The sequence below is a fragment of the Chelonoidis abingdonii genome, chromosome 4 (assembly GCF_003597395.2).
Source record: "Chelonoidis abingdonii isolate Lonesome George chromosome 4, CheloAbing_2.0, whole genome shotgun sequence".
Classification (NCBI taxonomy): domain Eukaryota; kingdom Metazoa; phylum Chordata; order Testudines; family Testudinidae; genus Chelonoidis; species Chelonoidis abingdonii.
Genome location: NC_133772.1, coordinates 84,574,151 through 84,596,887, shown reverse-complemented (window position 1 = coordinate 84,596,887; position 22,737 = coordinate 84,574,151). Strand labels below are relative to the sequence as shown.

The window sequence follows — 22,737 nt, the reverse complement described above, 5'->3', positions numbered from 1 at the left end:
ACTGCCTCACACTCTAGCCTTGTGGTCAGCAGATGAGACTAGGACCGAATTGCAAGTTTCCAAGGGTTCTATGATAATCCATACCCCAAACAGCAACTTGATTTGCCTGTACTTAAGGTTAGACCTACAAGGCACCTGAACATACATTAGCAATATATCATATTATACACGGCTTCAGATTTAATACAATTACAAGTTTACAGAGATATGTCTGCCTAAAATAAGAAGCAGGTTGACCAGTATTATTCTGCATCGTTTTATCGAGAAAAGCCAAATATTTTCCATGCACTTCTTCCTTCCCCTGCCTCAAGCTGAGCCACATAATATCTTGCTAAGAAATGCCCTACATGTGCAATATATGATGTGGAATGTACCTGGAGAGAGAAGAAATGCATTCTTGAAATTTATATTGATTTGACTAAAAATACAAACGTCTCCCTTTCCCCAAAACCTTGTCAATCAGAGGTCAACAATTTAAAGGCAAATGTCTACCATTTTAAGTAGTTTTAGAGAGACTAGTTTGACAGCCTTCCATGAAAAAAAAAAAATCTTCTCTGACTTTTTAACCTCCTTGAAGCAGGCATTTTCTTGGGAATCAAAGCATCAAAAGTTATTGGTTTAGAAAAGAAAAATAATAAGAATGCTGCTTCAGCTATCGTAGCAGGAGCTTTTTCCAAGGAAGTGGCCTTCATCCCCACCACAAGCCATTTTCTTGAAGGAGAAACTGAGAAGATGACACTGAACTGGGGGCTGGGGTGTATGGGATGGATGGGACTCAACGATTTCCCATTAACACCTACTATTCCCCAAACCCCGTCCCATCAGCATTTATTATCCTGTTCAAGATTGTTCAAACTGGTTTTTACAAGACAAGGAATGCGTATAACAATTTAGGAGTAGGTGACATTTCTAGTCTTTAGCTCAGGGAGGATGTGGTGTGGAAAAGAAGGGAGCTATTAGGGGGAAGAAGGAGTGGCAGAAGTCTTCTGTTTAATGCCTTCCACAAAAGAATTCATGTAGCAGCAAAAGGCTTGGGGTACCATTTTCACAAACATTCAGCCGAAATCTGCTTCCACTGAACTCAGTGGAAGTTTTACCTGGCAGACATTTTTGAAAAAAATCTCCCCTTAAGTGACTTGCCACAAGTATCACATCATTGCTCATGGCTCCTAGTCCTGTGCACTCACCACTAGACTGCATCTGTTTCTGGGTGAGCTTAATAAATAAGTGTCAATAATAAAAGCAAAACCAAACAAATGAAGGTTAGTCTGAATCTGTTGCCCCTCCAGGGGACTCTACAAACCCTGTTCTCCTCATAAAAGCAAAGTTCTATCCCATGAGGGCAGTGTACTGGACTTGATGCCACCTTATTCCACAGGCTTTTGGAGTACGCGTAGGACTCTCTCTCGGGCTTTGTTTTAAAACAGAAGTTTTATCGGGTCTCAAGAGGTTTGGCTGGGCAACCCTAATCCAACACACACTTTATTGAAGCACAGAACTTCACTCACCTTTCCTTCCAGAGTTACCCTGGTTCGATGGCTTATCAGTTACTGAACCTTAAAGGTAGAGAAACAAAAACAAAACAAAAAAAGATATCAAGACATGGTTTGTTTAGAGGCAGCATGACCAAACAGCACATACACAGTCACACAAATATACTTTAGTAGCCTAATCCCCAGGGGTTGTTTTTAATCTTCCAGCAACCCCATCTAGGGTTCTAAGACTCCACTGTAGGAGTCCATGGCAAACACTTATGGTAGCACAAGGAACAGTTTTATGCATTAAGGCGGTCATATCAGGGTCACATTAAACAAGTGATCCTTATGCCTTGTTTACAGTACATAGTTTTGTCGACAAAACAGTAGAGGTGTACACACTACAATGTTCCTTCTGCCAACAAAACTCTCCTGCTTTGCCGGCAAAATAAAGCCACCTTGACTAGAGGTGTAGAGCTTTTTGCAGCAAAGTTAATATTGACAAAGTGTTAGTGTAGACACTACGCTCATTTATGTCACTGTAAATGGCCTCCAGGAGGTGTCCCACAATGCCCATCCCGAGCACTCTGGTCAGCAGTTTGAACTCCACTGCCCTGCACCCAGGTACACAAGCATCTGTCCTATCCCCTGTCCTTTAAAGACCTAGAAATTTTTGAAATTCCACTTCCTGTTTGCTCGGTGTGGACAGTTCACATCCCATGTTCCCAGCTGACCATGCCTGTTCCATGGGGCAAATGTTCTCCCGCTTGGAGTAGATCTCCCGCTGACTTGTTGGATCTACTGGCTCTAGGGGGGGGAGGAAGATGTGCAGTCCCAGCTCCGCTCCAGCCATAGGAATTTTGATACCTATGGTTAGATTTCTCATGGTGTGGGGGATAAGGGCTATGAACAGAACATGCAGTAGTGCCATATAAAGATAAAGGAGCTGAGACAAGCCTACTAGAAGGCAAGGGAGGCAAACCATAGCTTTGGTGCTGAAGATCTGCTGCTTCTATAAGAAACTGGATACCTTCCTTAGTGTGACCCCACCTCTACTGCCAAGAGCCCTGTGGATACTTCTGCGGGGTTGGTGGTGGCAAACAGCAGACTCAACCTCAATGATGAAGTTGTAGACTAGAAGGTTGAGTTGGAGGATTATGTAGAGCATATTGCAGGGTTGTCCAGTGGCGTGGTGAGTCAGGACTTCTTTTCCTCTTTTGGAAGGGCATAATGAGTGGGGTTCTGCAGGGATCAGTTCTGGGTCTGGTTCTGTTCAATATCTTCATCAGTAATTTAGATAATGGCATACAGAGTACACAAAGTTTGTGGACGATACCAAACTGGGAGGGGTTGCAAGTGCTTTGGAGGATAGGATTATAAATTCAAAATGATCTGGACAAACTGGAGAAATGGTGTGAAGAAATAGGATGAAATTCAATAAGGACAAATGCAAAGTACTCCACTTAGGAATGAACAATCAGTAGCACACATACAAAATTGAAAATGACTGCCTAGGAAGGAGCACTGCAGAAAGGGATCAGGAGGCCGTAGTGGACCACAAGTTAAATATGAGTCAGTGTAATACTGTTGCAAAAAAAAAGTGATCGTTATTCTAGGATAGAGGTGGCCAAACTTTTTGGGCTGAGGACCACATCTGGGTGGAGAAATTGTATGTGGGGCAGGAGGGTGGGGTGCAGGAGGGGTGTGGTGTATGAAGGGACTCAGGGCAAGAGATTGGGGCAGAGGAGGGGTGTACAAGGGGGCTCAGGGTAGGGGGCTGGGGTGCAGGAGGGGTATGAGGTGCAGGCAGGGGGGTTAGAGCAGGGAGTTGGGGGAGTGTGCAGGAGGGGTTTGGGCTCCAGCCCAGCACCGCTCACCTCAAGCGACTCCAGGGTGGCAGCAGCGCACACCGGGGCCAGGGCAGGCTCCCTGCATGCCTGCTCTGTCCCTGGCCCTGAGCCACTCCCAGAAGCGCTGCAGCCTCTGTGAGAGGAAGGGCGGAGGGCTCCGTGTGTGCTGTCCTTGCCGCGCCTCCAGGTAACTCCCCCAAAGCTCCCATTGGTTGTGGTTCTCTGTTCTCAGCCAATGGGAGTTGCGTGGGGCAGTGCCTGGAGGCAACACATGGAGCCCTTTTCCTCCCTGCCCAGGAGCCACCTCCAATCCTCATAGGTGGGGGGTGGAGGCAGAAAAGAGCACAGGGAGTGGAAAGACTCTAAAGGAAAAATTTAAAATAGAAAGGCAGGACAGAAAGGAGAGTGATGAGTGAATTGTAAAGGGCCAGGAGTGGATGATAAAATTGATGGAGGTGCAAACAGATATTGAAGTCCCTAATCACATTCCAGACAGAACACATGCATGCTTGCCTCTCCCCCTCCCTCCCCACCTCGCAGCCGATACAAAAAACTGCTTTCTGTGCCCTCCAAAAACTACTCCCACACATTCCCTGCAACTTCCTGGACCGTCTCAGTACCCTGTTCACTCCACACCTTCAGACAGTTTCCAAAATGATAGCTGGACTTATGCACATTTCTGAGAGCCTATACTACTCCACCCAACAAGCCTTGTGTGTGTTAATTGGTATTTAATAAAAACAAACTCTGAAAGATAACCAATCTTCCTTTGTCTTCTACACACAGTGGTTGCTGCCAATAGTAGCAGTTTGATCATTTGGCTGACTACAAATCCTAGTCAGGAATCACCATAATTTTCATGCAAGACATGAACTTAAAGCATGGCAAAGTGCCATATAGAGCACCAGCAATGTGTCTTTCATTATCAAAACTTTGCCTCAGAGCTTCCCTGATTTGAATAGCCGCCCATTGTGTCCCTCTAATAGCCCTAGTATCTGGCTTCTCAAATTCAGCAGACAGGTTATCCGCCTCTGTGCTCCATCCTGGGAAAATTTTTCACTCTTAGCTTCACAAATATTATGGAGCACGCATTAGGCTGCTATGACCATGGGAATGTTTTCCTCAATTAGGTCTAATCTGCCATAAAGGCAGCATCAGCATGCTTTTAAATCGGCCAAAGGCACATTCCATGGTCATTCTGTACCTGCTCAACCTATTATTGAATTGTTCCTTGCTGCTGTCCAGGTTTACCTTGTAAGGCTTCATGAGCCATGGGAGTAAGGGGTACTCTGGGTCTCCCAGGATCACTATGAGCATTTCAACATCCCCCACTGGAATCTTCTGGTCTGGAAAGGAAGTCCCTGCTTGGAGCTTTCTGTGCAAGCCAATGTTCCTTAAGATGTGTGCTTCATGCACCTTCCCAGACCACCCCACACTGCGGTCTTGAAACGGCCATGGTGATCCACAAGCACCTGCAATACCATAGAGAAGTACCCCTTTCTATTGACGTACTCCATCGCAAGATGGTCCATGGCTGAAATTGGAATATGCATGCCATCCATAGCCACTCCAGTGGTAAGGAATCCCACTGCTGCAAAGCCATCTGCTATTTCATGCACCTTGCCAAGAGTCAGAGTCCTTTGTAGCAGGATGTGATTAATTGCCTTGCATTAACACAGCCCTAACGGTCAACTTCTTGACTGCTACTGGTCGGTTGCAAATCAGTTTAGAATTTGGAGTCGCCAACTTCCACACAGTGAAAGCCATGCACTTCTCCACCAACAGGGTAGCTCTCATTTTGACATCCTTGCGCTGTTGGGCTGGGGCAAACTCTACACACAGTTCCAGGAAGGTGGCTTTCCACATCTGAAAGTTCTGCGGCCACTTCTTGCCATCCCAGACCTGCATAATGATGCGATCCCATCACTCAGTGCTTGTTTCCTAAGCCCAAAAGTGATGGTCCACCATGTTCAGCTGCTCTGTGAAAGCCCAAAGTAATCTGGTGTTATTTCTTTTCAAGGCACACAGCAGGCCAGGCACCTCAGATTCCTGTTCAGATTGGGAGCTCAAGATATACTGCATGACCAGCCGCAATGTGTCCATAACAGTGACATAACAGTAGAGAACAATGCAGGATCCAACCTTTCAGACAGAGATGGTGGGCGCAGAGTAAACAGGGGGCTGTTGAAAAATGCTGCCAAATGCAGTCAGAAGCCCATGAAATGCTGGGATGGAAAGAACTGCATCATGGGACACTGAGCCCACACACATGATGCACTGTGATCCATTCTGCCTTCCCACAACACTTAGCTGCAGAAGGTGGCGAGTATCACAGTGGGACAGCTATCCACAGAACACGGCTCTCACTGTCAACACCAAGAGTGGATGCACTCTGCCGAAGAAGGAGTGTTGTGTGAACATGCACAAATGATGTAATTGTACCATTTTTTGATTGTTGGCTTAAACTTGCATTGACCAAACTCCATAGTGCAGACAAGGCCTTAGTATCTTGACTCAGTGGTTTGAAGGGGCTTAGTGTAGCAGCAAGTCAGTAAGAAACCATGAGTAAATCCAAGGGGGTTTGGGGCATGATCAGTAAGTCACTGTGAACAGGGGATATGAGAGGATGAGTCAATTTGTAAGTGTCAGGGAGGAAGAGTCAGGTGGCTGGGAAAGACAATGTGAGCAGGGACAGCGTGTTTGGGGAGGAGAGCTCTAAATGGGGCCTGGATTTACCCAGATAGTCTCAGTCCACCCCTGAATGTCACCAGACATCACTGAGGAAACAGGACCGTGAACTACTGACAGGATTTAATTTTAAAGTGATGGGTTTTTTAAAAAAAACAAAAATAAACAAAAAAAAAAAACACCACACAACCCACCACCTAATCTTCATGTGAAAGATAACATCCTGTATTTATTTCTTTAGTTTGCCTTATAAAGAGGCACTCTCAAACAATTTGAAATTAAAAACGTAATCAGAGACAATGGCTATTTGGGCAATTCTCTCAGAAGTGTGAAAGTTAAAAGGAAAAGCTCTGTTTTCAAATACAAAAGGATCAAACCAAGAGCAGAGTGCTCTCTGGACCTAAATCCCTTCAATAGCCAAATTGAAGATATGCTGCTTGGCCATTTCTGTTTTTCTTTCACTGGCTTCCATATGTGTGACCAAAACTAAAAATAAAAAAAATAACTGAGCTCTCTGGGTAAAGTTTATCCTAGAGCAAAGGGCTTGCGCAGGACCTACATAAGCCTCATGGTCAGATCTTAAGTAGCGTATGGGCTCTTCTTAAGGGAGAATCCCATCGTTCCGAATAAATTTGTCAGTCATTTGCTGTTCCAGAATTAGCAGTGGGAAACGCAAATACAACAGGGTCTAGGGTCTTTTAAGTGTCCTGCAAAAAACAGACCAAGTTTTCTGGTGACAACAAAGTGAATCTTATAAGAGGGGGGAAAAAAAAGACACTATCAGAAAGACCCAATCTACTAAATTATACAGTAAAAATGTAAAGGAAGATCATATTCTGAGGCAAGCCAATTTGCTGTAGCATTTTATTTTCTAGAGAAGATCATTCAAAACTTACAATTTCCCACCAAGTGTGAAAACAACATGCCTGTGAAACATCTAGTATCTCAAGTTACAGCATTCTTAGCCAGGTATCTGTGTAACTCCTGGCTGGGAAAAAATGTGACCTCCCCAATTTTAAAGCATGATGCACCGAGCTCCCTCATTACCATATGCCACCTGTTGACATCACACCAAATAAGAGAAGAAAAAAAAATGTTTAAACTTCTGTTCTATTCTGAATAAGGGACAAACAACAAGGTGAGCATGAAGAATACTTTCAAGATAAACACCTTGGGTGTGACTATCAACAGGCACAAGTCCATAGATGTATGAGGAGTTTATATAGGTCACTTCTGAACATAGCACAACATTGATCATAAACAGTATTTCCAAATCCACTTTTTAGTGAGGAGATGTCATGGGGACTCAACATTTTTCAAAATCAGAGTTGGGTGCTAATGAGCTACACAAAGCAGTCACCCATCCACCCACCCCACGGTGCTGTATATGCTACCTGCCAGCTCATGGAGCCAGAGATTACGATGGGAAAAACGAAGGACAAATGGGTATGTACAACCCCATCAAGTCACCCTACCAGCCTCCAAAAATCTTTTTTAAAAAGTATTTGGCTTTAGAGGGTCTGCTATTACCTGTAATCAGTTTTAAATATAAAAGATTAAAATTCTGTGTGTTCAGGTACAAGACTCTCACCCTACAGTGTGCCACCTAGCTACAGTAACCAATAGCAGAAACTGGAGCACGGTCTCCCGAGCACTCTAACAGCAACAAACTAATAGAACTGCTGCCTGCGTGCTCTACCTCTAGTTATCTCACATTTGACCCAACGGTTGGAGTTTGATGCCATTAAATGACCTAGTTTGCCAGCTTTCAATAGTATAGCCATGATACAAAGGAGAGTAGCACTAGTTCAGTGGCATGGGCAGGAAATTCTCTTCCATCTTCTCCAGACTCCACCATCACCTGTGTATACTCACACACTGTTCATTCTGCTGGACATTCACTGCCACTCCAAGACACTCCACCTCTAAAGGGATCATCTCTCCAGAGACAAGGGTAGAGCCAATGGCTCTTTGAATAGCTGGAATGAAGCTCGTTTTATAGCGTTTCCAGGCATTGCTGCAAGCCACTCACGTTTTTTCCCCCTTGGAGTAAGAGAAGTGCTAAACTTTGACATCTAGCAGCCCTCTCTTGCATGGAACTGGAACAGCAGCCATGTACACCGAAAGGGGTCAGGATGTCAGTAAACTGGAGGAGTGAAAGTAGTTCACTTGAAAGTTGTGTCTATTGTGTTAGGAGGCAATGGTGAAACTCGAGAGAGAGAGAGAGGCTCAAACTTTATCTTGTCCTTCTGCACGAACTGAATAGTAGCTGAGCTTTAATTCCCACAAAGAACTTACCACATCTACCATAGTTAAACTTGTATTGCCCCATTCTTTAAACATGCCCATAAATCCTCTGAAGTACAGTTTAGTGAAAAATAGCCCCATCCCTCTATTCCAGGCCGCGGTTTCACTTCCCTACCTTAACTATCTTCTGTAAGTCTTTCACTGCACGTCTGCACTCCAATCAACCTTGGAGCTGCCACAACCATGAGAGAGAGATTGGTAACACAAGCTGCCATATGGCTAGGGTGCACACAACTGATTGGGAGTAGTGGGCACAGCTGCAACCTAAGTTTGGCAAGTTGGTAAAGTCACTCACAAATACTGAACTAGTGGCACTAGGAACAGAACAGCTCCCCCTCCCCCTCCCTTTCTCTTCCACCAATATTTTAAATCATCAAATAAATGCTTATTTAATCCCACACCACAGTACCTGAACATACAGGAGTTTTATTCTGTACAGAAGAGCCACTGATGGGTTTGCCATCGGGAGTGACACACCAACAGTATCCGGTGTAGGTATGGCATTGCACCTGTTCCAGAAAAGAAAGAGCAATAATTGACTTCATTTCTCGAAGTATCCTCCACAATGCCTTCCTAACCTTAGCTCTTGTGCATCCTTGCTTACCCAGCACCTTAAAAGTGAACCTCAGCTTGGGAGGCCCATCCCTTCAGCATGGAAGATTGTGAATAAAAAATGCTTTTTCAGTTTTGGCAGACACTGGTTTGGACAATGGTGGTACTTTATGTTTGGCTAAAGAAAGTTTCTTCTTTATTCTAACCAGTTAGCCAGTCTGCAGATTAGGACTTGAAGCAACTGACAGAATCTCCTCTGAAAACATAAGAATGGCCCTATTGGGTCAGACCAAAGGTCCATCTAGCCAAGCATCCTGTCTTCCAACAGTGGCCAGTGCCAGGTGCCCTAGAGGGAATGAACAGAACAGGTAATTATCAAGTGATCCATTCCCCTGTTGCTCATTCCCAGCTTCTGGCAAACAGAGGCCAGGAACACCATTCCTGCCCATCCTGGCTAATAGCCATTGATGGATCTATCCTTCATGAATTTATCTAGTTCTTTTTTGAACCCAGTTATGGTCTTAGCCTTCACAACATCCACTGGCAAGGAGTTCCACAGGTTGACTGTGCTTTGTTTGAAGAAATATTTTGTTTTAAATCTGCTCCCTATTAATTTCATTTGGTGACCCCTAGTTCTTGTGTTATGAGTAGTAGTAAACACTCCCTTACCTACTTTCTCTAGACCTGTCATGATTTTATAGACCTCAATCATATCTCCCCTTAGCAGTCTCTTTTACATTTTATCTATGGTGCGTAGCATTACACCTCACTCTGTCCCTTCCTTTGGTTCATATTTATTCATGCCACCATTTTACTTACCATTCTCCATACATATAAACTGATATGACTGGTGTTTGTACTATCCCTGTCAATTGCATGCTTGTTCAATAAAGGCTTCTCCAACCCTTGCCACGAAAAATTTGAGGTTCATTTCTTTGCTTTCTGTTTGAGTTTGAGACACCCTGGGGTCCCATTTTCAAGCTTTCTCCACAATCATGAGGGCTGGAAACTTTCATTAAAAAGCAAGCTGAAAGCCTCATGTAATCACATCTCCAGGAGCCAGAGCTTGAAGTATACCACCATACATCATGAGACACATGATAAAAATCTCAAGGGTTGGCAACACTACATCACATTGCTTCTCCATCATTGCACCCTGGATAGCTTCCTGCTGCTGCACTGAGACTATGTGCCATGATCCATGGCTCACACTAGCTGATATTGGGCTCATCAATGCCTCTTTTACCCCCCTCACACATGGGGCTCAGACAACTGCCCAGGAAATTGAGAACAGAGACCGTTTAGAAACCTCAAACTTACCTAAACCACAACATTGGGAGATTAAGGTCCAGGACACTAGACTTCAGGGCCGGCTCTAGCCATTTCGCCGCCCCAAGCATGGTGGCACGCCGCGGGAGGCGCTTTGCAGCTTGCCAGTCCCACGGCTCCGGTGGACCTCCCGGAGGTGTCCCTGCGGAAGGTCCGCTTGTCCCGTGGCTCTGGTGGACCGCCCGCAGGAGTGCCTGTGGATGCTCCACCAGAGCCACGGGACCAGCGGACTCTCCACAGGGACGCCTCCGGCAGGTCCACCGGAGCCACAGGACCAGCGGACCCTCCGCAGGCATGCCTGCCGCCCTCTTGGCAACCAGCAGAGCGCCCTCCACGGCATGCCGCCCCAAGCACGCGCTTGGCACACTGAGGTCTGGAGCCGGCCCTGCTAGACTTGACCACAGAGTGTTTAGGAGTCAGAACAATGGTGGTCCAGCACCCAAAAAGTGCAATTATGAGCCTGGAGGAATGTAACCCATCTCATTCTCACCTTATATTTCTACGTTCAGTATTTATAGGGAAGGTAGGAAAGGAGATGGTCTAGCACCATTTCTAATGGGAGGTAATTGGAAAAGGTCAGCTTCCCCCCCAATCAAACCAGGTGATGGTTAGAAATGTTTACCTAGCTCCTGCATCTCAGGAATTTTAAGAGCTCTTGGTGCTTTCCAAACAGTTGTGTACTTTCTAATTGGTATCTAAATTTTTTATGCTTATTTAAATCTGATGCACAACTTTGTGCAGGGTGAGGGATAGTTATGGGTGAATCGCAATGGCCAGACTACACAACATGGTCAGTAAGAAAAAGCATTAACATATTATGGTAACTTTGCCTTAATAAAAAGTTTCCCAGAAAAAGACTGACCTTATGCTACAGATCGGCTTCTTGTGGAAATGCAGCATCAAATTTGGGTGTTATCTTCCTATAAATGTTCAGTATCATCCACTTTTATTGGAAACATTTTAAGTTCAGCTCCCCTCAGCCTTGAAAATCAACAGTTATTGGGGACTGCAATGGATCCTGTTATGTCTCATGCATTGTCAACAAAATTGTGAGTTAAGTTCCAGCCAGAATATTCATTACTGGTGAAGACGTAGGAGTCAAAGATACTGCTGGACTTTCAGAACCCACAGTGAATTTGTCTGGCTGACAGACGAACATTTTAAGTTATAAAGCCCAAGCAGATATGATGATATGGAATGACTGAGGGGGGAAGAGATTGAACCCAACAAGGCATTTACAGATTTTCAGAACTATGCTATGTACTACAAACTAACTTTAAAAAAGGAAGCCTACTCCTACCTGACTTAGTAATTAGGCAGGAGAACACAATTTCTATTCTTCAGGAGTAAGGGATATGCCATCTCCGTTATGCCTTGATTGAAGAATGAAAAGCAGGAAGGATGCACCCAACAAAAATTGCTTCACCGCTGTTACCCACATTAATTAAAAATTGCTACAGTGGCTCCCTCTATCCTCCACCCTACCCCCACCCAGTACGTGTGAAATCAAACAGAAGCTAACACTCCAGCCACTGGCCCCATGAATAAATTCCTGCCCTTGTCAAATTCATTAGAATATGAAAACATTAAAACTGTAGTCACTGGCAGGCTCCTCTGCCTCTTAATTCTTGTCCAGAGAATGAACTATTGTTGGGATTTCTTCAATACCACACTGGAGTTGCCAGAATGAGATTCTGAACCATTCTAAAAATCTTTTAACAAGCTGGCTGGATCACCCCTTCACAATGGATTTGACAAAAGAGAATCAAGGGGTTGTTTGTCACAAGATAAACTGGAAATGAGAGAGGAGTTAGTCACATGTGCATGTGTGAAGTAGATATCAGGGGGCTGAACAGTAGTTTTGGGTTAGCTTCAACCAGTCTTTTGAGTTAGGGAAAACAGAAGTTTCTTATAAAGAAGCACTAGGGTGCCCGATGTGGAGTTGGAACAGCTCAGAGCAACATTGCACTGAAAAACAAACACACAACAATGTTCAGACGACACAGTGATTGCTGCTCAGACAGAGTGTTTGATAACTGCTTCATATCCAATAGCAGATTAGAAGCAAAAAACAAACATTTCCTGGCTCATTCAATAATAAAAGAGAAGTGGGGGGGGGGGAAGAGAGGCAAGAAAAACATTTCTTTTACATTCAGAACAACATTTCCACACGAAAAGAAAACAATTGCAGTCTTCAGAGCACACTGCAGAGTGGAGCTACTCTATACATGTGGTGTACATGCCTGCACACACACATGGTGCCAGTTCCAGTTTTATTCAGATGCAGCTAACAGATACTGTAAAACCGGCTATAAAGATGGTATACAGTGATTCATGGATTACTAAGGCCACAAAGAAGCATCAGATCTAGTCAAACCTCTTGTATAACGCAGGCCTCATCCAAAAATTTCTGCATCAAGACCATAACTTCTGTTTGAGCTATAGCATTCCTTTTAGAAAGGCATCCAGTCTCTATTTAAAGCCTTCAAGTGATGGAAAATCCACCACATCCTAGGTAAGTGCTGCCAATCGTTAAATACTCACTTTAAAAACCTTGCACTTGATTTCTGGTCTGAATATTATCTAGCTTCAGTTTCCCATCACTGGATCTCATTATGCCATTTTCTGTTAGATTAGAGAGCTACCTATCATTAGAAATCCTCCCCCATGTAGGTACTTGAAGAAGATACCAAAATCACCTTTAACCTTCTCGTGGGTGAACTGAATAGATTGAACTCAAGTCTTTCACTAGGAGGCATGTGACACACTACGCCCCATATTCTTCATATGATTATGGCATAACTTATGTATTTTATACAAGTTAAGTCATGTAAGATATCATTGAAAAGGTTATAATTCACTGAATAGGATTATCCTATTTGTATGCATATATCATTTTGGTATCTGAAGTTAGAAAATATTATCTATGCATCTATTTCAAATGTGTTCATACCTGGGGAATGCCCACTACACAGAATGCAATCAGTCAAGATGGTTGGCTGGGAAGGGCCATTAGAAAGAACAATAGGTCTAATAAAATGCTTATCTCCCACTGGGGAGCTTTCTGAGGATGCTACAAACAGCCTCCAAGTAATGGCTGCTATGGCCCTACAGAGGCATGTGGCCAAGTCTCCTGGTACTGGACTCCATCACAGAATACCACTGTTTTTCCGTTGAAATGGGTGAGAACTAAAATTGGGAGACAAAGGATTCCCGCCATATGCAAAAGCTATTTAAGGCAGGGGAGTGACATCATCATGGTTCTTCTTCACTGATTCCAAGCGTCTCCTTTGGTCAGGGAAACACCTGAGAAACAACGACTGAACTGTGGGAGAAGGGCTGAACCCAGGCTAGAGGGATTCCTAGCCTGTGAAAGGAATACCTGGAGTTTTAATCTGCAAGCAAGTGCAGCTTGCCTTCAAGAATCTCTGCAATCTGCCTAAACATATTTAGGATGAGAATTTGCTACACATATCCAATTTCTTTGGTATATTATGCTTAGCTTGCATTTGTTTTATTTGCTAATGTAATCTGCTTTGATCTGTTTGCTATATCTTATCTCTTAAAATCTCTCTTTTGTAGTTAATGTCTTTTTATTGTGTCTAAAAACCAGTGTGTGGAAATCCTAACTGAGGACACAAAGCTGTTGCATATATTCCTCCACATTGAGGGCGAATTTCATGAGCTTTCACTGTACAGTTCCCTGCACAGCGCAAGAGGATATAAATTTTGGGTTTACCCTTCAAAGGGGAGTGTGCACTTAAGTAACTAGGCAGTTCCTTAGCTGAGCCTTCCCATTCAGAGCTGATCTCAGCATCTGTGTGAAGCTGCAGCTGAGTGTGTCCCTACCTCTGTGTATGCTAGAAGAGACTTGAGATCCTGTCACAGCAGTATAGTGTAAAGGGAGCCCAGGCTAGTGGGTCAAGTGGGCTCAGTGGTACCCCAGTTCTAGGTGGCACCTGGAGGGGGGGAGGAGAACCCATCACAGAATGTTTTTCCAGACTTCAAATCATTCTTGTAGCTCTTTCCCACATCCTCTTCAGATTTTTCCAACATCCTTTTTGAAGCCACAACACCTCTCACTGGTAACAAAACCACTGCAATCTTTCTGACACAATGCATACCAAACAGAAGTAAGGAATACTCAACACGTGACCACAGTGAGATCTACAGTCTTTGGTTTGCTTCAGGAAACTCCTCTTGAGTGTGGGATGCTCTACTGTTGGGGATTCTAAAGAAGCAATCAATAAGAAATACTACAAAATTGGGGCTCAGTCCCTGTGAGGTGCTGAACATTCTTTGCTCCCACAGAAGTCATTGGGAGCAGAGGATACTCATTCAGTACTTTGCATGAGTTGATCAGTATCTTGCAGAATTGGGCTCCAATATTTTGACATCCGTAGGGAAAAGGAATCAGAGAGATGGCACCTCCTTTTTGTAATACAACACCCTTTTAAGGAACAAGCAATACGCAGAAGTCCTGTCTGAATGGCTAGCTTGGTAAGGAATAAAGTTACTGTGTGGGAATTCCTGGTATAAAACAGTGTTCTATCAAATCAGCCTTCTATAGGCGGATGTTAAAATGTGAGCTTGCTGAACATGTCAGGAATGTCTTTTGCTCAATCAGTATCAGCTTAACTCCCAAGCCTCAGGTCACCTTAAGAAAAGCATAAGTGAAGCACTAGATTTAAGAGCACACTCTGTACCACTGCAGGGCTGATAGACCACTGTGCCAGCAGTTGCTTCTTGGAATGGAGAAACTCCAAGTAAAGTAATGCACTGGAAAAAAAAATGCTGCTTTTCTGGGATTGCTGTCAACCACATGAATGCCAGCTTGCCAAGTAAAGGGGTCCAACTTTGACAGTGGACACAGAAGGGACAAAACGAGACATGCCATGAAAAGCCACACCAAGCCATGCACCCAAAGCAGCAATGCGATTAGTAACACTCACTTTAGTTTGTCTGTAATTGTTTAAACCTCAACCACCTTTTCTGAAAACCTGCTTGGGGAAAACTATGAAGAATGTAATTCTCCCTGAGCCCATGGCAACAAGCCCTATGGCACTAAGCAGCAAAACAGTACAGATTACCCAGTACAGTCTGTGTTATTTAGGAAGATCAGATCACAGCAGGTTCAATGCAGCTTGAAAATGAATTACCACCAAACAAAAAAAAACATACCACCACACTGGAAATAGAAACCACTTTAAAGTAACCTACAACTTTGCCCAACATGAATTAATTCTCAATTGCATGCAATTAAATCAAATCAAACATTGTGTTGTGAATAAAACTTACTTTTCATCAGCCTGGTTGTACTACACTGGGTTAAGCGTTGACAATTATTGTGATGGGAAATAATTTACCCACATGGAAGGGTTGAAATGGTGGTAGTGTGGACTTCTCTTGATCACAGCAGGCAAGTAGAGAACAGGCGCTACCTGATGCCCTCCTGATTACCACTGAGTCTAACTGGACCCCAGGAGGAAAAAGAGATAGACATTGGTTTTGTTCAAAGCAACTCTGCTTTCTGACCTAGTGTTACACCTTCCCTTGTGATTAGAGATGGGTGAACCAATTAGAACAAGAGCTAGAAAGACCTTAGTTAATTTTTGAGTTTCAGATGAATTTTCCACTTTCCTGACCACTCATTTTCCATTTTTAGTCTCTCTGCATTTTGGGTTCCAAATGGGCCCAGGACTTTAAGTACTGAAATGCTATGAGAGACTGTTCCTGTGGTATTTCTGGGCTCTCTGGAAGCACTCAACTTTCAGATTGCTCTCAGACACGTGTCCAAAAATCTCGATAGCTTGTGACTGAACCTCAATGTTAAGGTAGGTTCATTCACCTCTTGTTGTAACGCCCTGGACTCTGGAGAGGAAACAAATGGTTTTTATCTGAAAGATGAGCCCAAAACATCGGACAAGGGTTTTCTGAAGCTCTTTGTGGCAACAGTAATGAATGTAAGTCATCTGAGCCCACTCTGTCCTTCTTGTAACAGTGCTTCAGGGAACAACAGAAGAAATCATTCTTTTGGTTTCAATTGCCTCCTTCCCAGCAAACCACACTTATCTCACATGAGTAAGGAGGATCACCCAGTGGCTAGGGCACTAGCCCAGGACTTTGGAGAAGTAGGAAAATATAGCAATGGTTTAAGCAAGTAAGGGATCCCGTGTGTATCCTGTGTGTGATCTTCCTTCACATAACTCTGAAAAGGCAGCTCAATCCTGATCTACAGCAGCCTCTACTATTTCAATTTCAATCCTGGGTCCCTCCTGCAGCTCTACCAATATACCCCTGTATTCCATAACATCACTGCGACCGAAGGACCTCTTGATGCCAGAGGGCACAAGGGTACATCAGAATTAGAGATCCCCTAGTTCTGGCGTTTATCTACTAGTCTGCCAGAGAAAGGCTTTCATTAGATACTGATGTGACAAAGTCACACTAACCATCATAATCATTGTGAGAGGTCTATAGGAACATGTGAAGAGTTATGTATATATACTAAAAAGTGTTATCTAGATCTGTGAGTTAAAGCAAGTCACCAAAAGGTGATCACATCTCCCTGGCAGGCATGGGAGAAGATAGACTTCTTTCACTCTGGCTGGTCATACGCAAATTGAGTATTGTATTGTTCACAATGGACCCCCATTTACAGTCTGAGCAAAGTGCTAATCAGAAGATTGCAGGGGCTGGATACCAGCAGGGGTTATCCTGTTTGGAGTAAGCATGAACTTTGAAAATACAGTAGAGGTGCAGATGAACTCCCAGGTACTCCTCCAGTGTGTGAGGACAAGCCATCAGCAGGCTTATTTTAAAAGAAGGGATCTAACAGGACCGCTTGGAAATAGTGACCATAATATAACAACAACATTTAACATCATTGTGGTGGAAGAACATCAACAGCCCAACGCTGTGGCATTTAATTTAAAAAAGGGGAACTATGCAAAAATGAGGTGGTTAGTTAAACAGAAATTAAAGGTACAGTGACTAAAGTGAAAACCCTGCAAGCTGCATGAATGCTTTTTAAAAAAAAGACACCATAATAGAGGCCCAACTTAAATGTATACCCCAAATTAAGAAACACAGTAAAAGAACTAAAAAAAGAGCCACCATGGCTTAACAACCATGTAAAAGAAGCAGTAAGAGATAAAAAGGCATCTTTTAAAAAGCGGAAGTCAAATCCTAGTGAGGAAAATAGAAAGGAGCATAAATACTGCCAAATTAAGTGTAAAAATGTAATAAGAAAAGCCGAAGAGGAGTTTGAAGAATGGCTAGCCAAAAACTCAAAAGGTAACAACAAAATGTTTTTTTTAAGTACATCAGAAGTGGGAAGCCTGCTAAACAACCAGTGGGAGCCCTGGATGATTGAGATACAAAAGGAGCACTTAAAGATGATAAAGTCATTGCGGAGAAACTAAAATTCTTTGTTTCAGTCTTCACGGCGGAGGATGTTATGGAGACTAGGTGTAGGTCACCTCAGGACGGGATACCAAGAGAGTTTCTAGACACCATTAATGACTGCTTCTTAGAGCAGCTACTCCTGGAACCCTCAAAAGGAGAGGGAATTCCTGATTTAATCTAAGTGGAGCACAGCATCTGAACATAGCTGAACCACCCAGTAATAGTGACAATACCGTATTAACCTTAACATCCTTGTAGAGGGGAAAATACCAAGTACATCAGAGGCAGGAATCCTGCCAGACAATCAGTTGGGCCACTGGATGATTAAGGTGGTGAAAGAGCACTCCAGGAAGATAAGACCATTGCTGAGAAGCTCAATGAATTCTTTGCATCTGTCTTCACTGCAGAGAATGTGTGGGACATTCTTATACCTGAGTCATTCTTGTTAGGTTACAAAACTGAGGAACTGTTCCAGACTGAGGTCTCAGTAGAAGCAGTTTTGGAATAAACTGATTAAGCAAACAGTAATAAATCATCAGGACCAGATGATATTCGCCCAAAAGTTCTGAAGAATTTAAATATGAAAATGCAGAACTATTGAGTGTGGTATAGTATATAAACTACCACTTCAATCAGCTTCTGTACTAGATGACTGGAGAATAGCTAATGTGATGCCAATTTTTAAAAAACGCTCCAGAAGCAATCCTGGTAATTACAGGCTGGTAAGCCTAACTTCACTACCAGGCAAATTGGCCGAAGCTATAATAAAGAACAGAATTATCAGACAAATTAATGAATGATTTGTTGGGGAAAGAGTCAAAATGGCTTTTGTAACAGGAAATCATGCCTCGCCAATCTACTAGAATTATTTGAAAGGTCAACAAACACGTGGACAAGGGTGATCCAGTGGATGTAGCATACTCGGATTTTCAGAAAGCTTTTGACAACCTCCCTCACCAAAGGCTCTTAAGCAAAGTAAGCAGTCATGGAATAAGAGGGAAGGCCCTCTCCTGGATCAGTAACTGGATAAAAGACAGGAAACAAAAAGATAGGAATAAGTGGTCAGTTTTCAGAACCAAGAGAGGTAAATAGTGGTGTCCTTCAGGGATCTGTACTGAGACAAGTGCTGTTCAACATTTTCATAAGTGATCTGGGAAAAGGGATAAACAATGAGGTGGTGTAATTTGCAGATGATAACTACTATATCTTGAGTGGTTTTGTAAGTCCAAAGCAGACTGAAGAGTTAAAAGGATCTCACAAAACTGGGTGACCAGGCAACAAAATGGCAGATGAAATTCAATGTTGATAAATAGAATCATAGAATATCAGGGTTGGAAGGGACCTCAGGAGGTCATCTAGTCCAACCCCCTGCTCAAAGCAGGACTGATCCCCAGATAGATTTTTGCCCCAGATCCCTAAATGGCCCCCTCAAGGATTGAACTCACAATCCTGGGTTTAAGCAGGCCAATGCTCAAACCACTGAGCTACCCCCCCTGCCCCAGCGTGATGCACAGGGGAAAACAATCCCAACTCTACATATAAAATGGAGTCTAAGTTAGCTGTTACCACTCAAGAAAGATCTTTGAGTTATTGTGGATAGTTCTCTGAAAACATCTGCTCAATGTGCAGCAGCAGTCAAAAGAGTTAACAAGGTTAGAAACCACTAGGAAAGGGATACACGAGAAGGTAAATATAATCCCAGTATATAAATCCATGGTACACCTCACATCTTGAATATGGCTTGCAGTTCCGTTTGTCCTATCTCCAAAAAACAAAAACAAACAAAAAGAGCAATGCTGCAAATGAAAAAGATACAGAAAAGGGCAACAAAAATAATTAGGGGGATGTAACAGCTTCCATGTGAGGAGAGATTAAAAAGACTGGGACTGCTCAGCTTGGAAAAGAAACTACTAAAGCAGGATATGCTAGAGGTCTATAAAAATCATGAATGGTGTGAAGAAAGTGAATAAGGCAGCGTTACTTACCCCTTCACACAACACAAGAACCAGGGGTCATCCAAAGAAATTAATAGCAAGTTTAAAACAAACATAAGGAAGTACTTCTTCGCACAATTAAATCATCCTGTGGAACTCGTTGCCAGGGAATGTTGTGAAGGCCAAAGTTTAACTGGGTTCAAAAAAGAATTAGGTAAATTCATGAAGGATAGGTCCATCAATGTCTATTAGCCAAGATGGTCAGGGACAGGGATCCAACCCCATGCTCTTGGTGTCCTAAGGCTCCAGCTGCCAGAAGCTGGGAGTGGACCAAAGGAGACAGATCACTGAGTAATTGCCCTGTTCTGTTCATTCCCTCTGAAACATCTGGGATTGGTCACTGTTGGAAGACAGGATACTGGACTAGCCAGAGCATTGGTCTGTCCCAGTATGGCCATTCTTATGTTTGGGACCAAGCGCTGTACAATGAATGCCGAAGTGGCTCACCCAAAGAACTCTCCAGCTACCATCACCAACATACTTAACAAAACCATCATTAGGTCTCTAATTCCAGCAGTTAGGTCAGAAATTCCATCCCATCCTCTGACATTTTAATCTCTAGATGTTGAAGCACAATTTATGGGGGACATGCTGAAATTCAACTCCAGGAAAAAAAAAGGCGGTGGCGGTGGGGGGGGGAAACGTGCAAACAGACTTCACCATGGCCCATTTAATTAGCCCACTATGCTATGTTCCCTCAACATAGCTATGTCCCACACCAACATCAATATAATCCACATACCCCTGCACAAGACCAAATCTTAATGATTGTCTGCAAGAGTGATGAGATGGGAAGAAACACCTCCATTTCACCCCCCCATCCACCATCTCCTACCTTTCCCAGAAATAAGGCACACATACAAATAGGAGGTTGCCTCTGCAAACTGTTCAGGAAAAGAGGATGAAAAAATAAAAAATAAAACATTCATGCCAGGAAGTTGGCAGGATGAATAAGACTGCACCCACTTTAAGGTAGAAAAATGCAACAGACATAGAGGCAGGTGAGGATGGGGGAAAAATAAAGTTAGGGGGGAAAAACTAACTTTTGATGATATCCTTAAACATACTTGTGGTGGGGGAGGGGAATAGAGGTTGCAAGGAGAATCCTCTCTTTCCCCTTCCCCAAGGCATCCCAGATTGTTTGAACTGGTCCCCAAACTCTCCATCTCATCATTTTGAACCCAACATTAAATAGTACTTAGACTTTTCATGTACAGAAGCATTTTACACATAGGGATTTGAGGAGTAATTCACTATGTAGCAGGGAAATTCTATCCCAATTTTACCCATGAGGAAACTAATGCAGAAGGGTTGTGCAACTTGGCCAAGGTCACAAAAACAGGATTAGAGCCTCCAATGGCTGGCTTAGAGCCCTGTGCCAAGTCCAATAGACTACTCCCCTCTCCTATTTACCCAGCTTTGGGAGAAAACTGCACACGACTCCCTTTTACATCCCTAGTCACTAGCGCGCGACAGCTCCCATGAATGGCCACTGCAACAACCACTCCAGGCACTGGCATACAAGAGAGCTGAGCATCAAGACTAAATCTCTTTTACCCTTGGAGTCTCCCCAAACCACTCTCTCTCTGAAAATCCACACTATGGCAGCCTTCCCTCTGGTTAGGGGCAATTGTTTGGAATGGCAATGGGAGCTGGTAGCAATACTCCCTGCTCAACCATTTGGGAAGGTCACTCTTTGAAACTGTGAATGAGTCGTTACCAAACTCATTTCACATAAGCCTGGAGGTTGTCAAGCTTTAAGTAGTAAGAAGCAGGTGCTTTCCCAAGCTGGCTTCTTAAATTAAGGCATTTCCCTTTTGCCTTTTAGACAATCTGCAATTCTAGCACACTCAGGTCTAGCAAGAGGAGACTATCCCATATTTGGATACTCGAGGCACCATCTGGATGGGCCTGTTCCTTCATCACCTACCAGACGACAACACTGGAAATCCCACCACCATTCACTGCCACATGATCTAGGATTTTAAAGCAATAAGCAGGGGTTAGTCCTCCTTACAAGTGAGTTTTTCAATAAATATAGTGCCAATGAAAGAAGCTGAGTTGACAGTTCTGGAGACTAGCCCTCTTTCACTAGAACAGGCACAGTATGACCAGCAGCAGAGGAAGCTTGTCCCACTGTCTTGTCAACGAGCCTCAACCCTGACCTGGAGGAATGACCATGGAGCTCAACTTCATAGCACATTAAGTCCCAGCACAGACAGAGGACTTAACAAGGGAGCTAATTAACACAAGTCATGGTGAAGGTGGATGCTGATGTATAAGCTTGTCCTTTAGGTACAGAAGTGACCAACACCATGTTTTGCGCAGGCCAAACAGCTATCAACTGGCAAAGGACTTTTGATCTCCAAGTCAGTGGGGGTGATTGCCCACCATTGTATATTTTTGCCACCTTTGTCATCATTTCCCTTTGGTCAGATACTAGTAGATAATTCCTTTCAGGCAGAGGCAACAGGAACAGACATAGGGTGACTGAAGTCTTACTTGTGTGAATGATCCATCCTCATTGCATTCTGGAATGAAGACCGCTTCCTGGGGCTTCTTTGCCTGCTCCAGCGCCTGAGCCCTCTCTAATCGACACTTACTTTGGCCAGCATCTGCAAAGGGAAACAAAAATCCACTCTGGTTTTCAAGTATCAACTAGCTTTCCAGAAGATGGCTAGAGGCTACACTCAGCTGTGCAAAGATACAGTGGGAAGCCATGAGATAAGACTTCTTTTCCTACTATCTTTATCGATACATTAGAAATACAATCATTAGGCAATTTAACATCTCCTGGAAGGAGGATCCAGGAGCTCAAAGTAAATTTTATAAGCAGTGGCAAATTTTATGAGCAACAAAATTTGGGTACATTCACCCCTGGTCTCTACTAACAAATGCCAGAGTCAGGGTCTGCAGTGGTTGAAGGTCTATCAGAGGTGGCAGAGGAGTGCAAGACACTCATAACCCCTTCTCTCTCTAGTTGGTCTCGAGCTAGCCAGCACAGGCCCAGTATCAGGCAATGTCTAGTATGCAGCTTGGTCACAGACTATGCTGCAAATGTATCCAAAGATGAGAAGAAGAAAGTGACAGGTGCCTGTCTAAAAGTCTAAACCACCATGGAACACAGGTGGCGGG

The 22,737-nt window shown here is 43.6% G+C and overlaps 1 protein-coding gene across 5 annotated transcripts in view; it reads right to left on the bottom strand.

Moving 5' to 3' along the window:
- SMOC1 (SPARC related modular calcium binding 1) overlaps positions 1–22,737 on the bottom strand; it is a 173,934-nt gene that overhangs the window by 81,406 nt on the left and 69,791 nt on the right. For all 5 annotated transcript variants that reach the window (XM_032774816.2, XM_075064604.1, XM_032774817.2 and 2 more), the window contains exons 3-5: positions 22,105–22,217; positions 8,730–8,829; positions 1,509–1,556 (exon numbers count right to left, since the gene is read on the bottom strand). In XM_032774816.2, the coding sequence (XP_032630707.1) occupies positions 1,509–1,556; positions 8,730–8,829; positions 22,105–22,217 (261 nt within the window). The remainder of the gene's footprint in view (positions 1–1,508; positions 1,557–8,729; positions 8,830–22,104; positions 22,218–22,737) is intronic.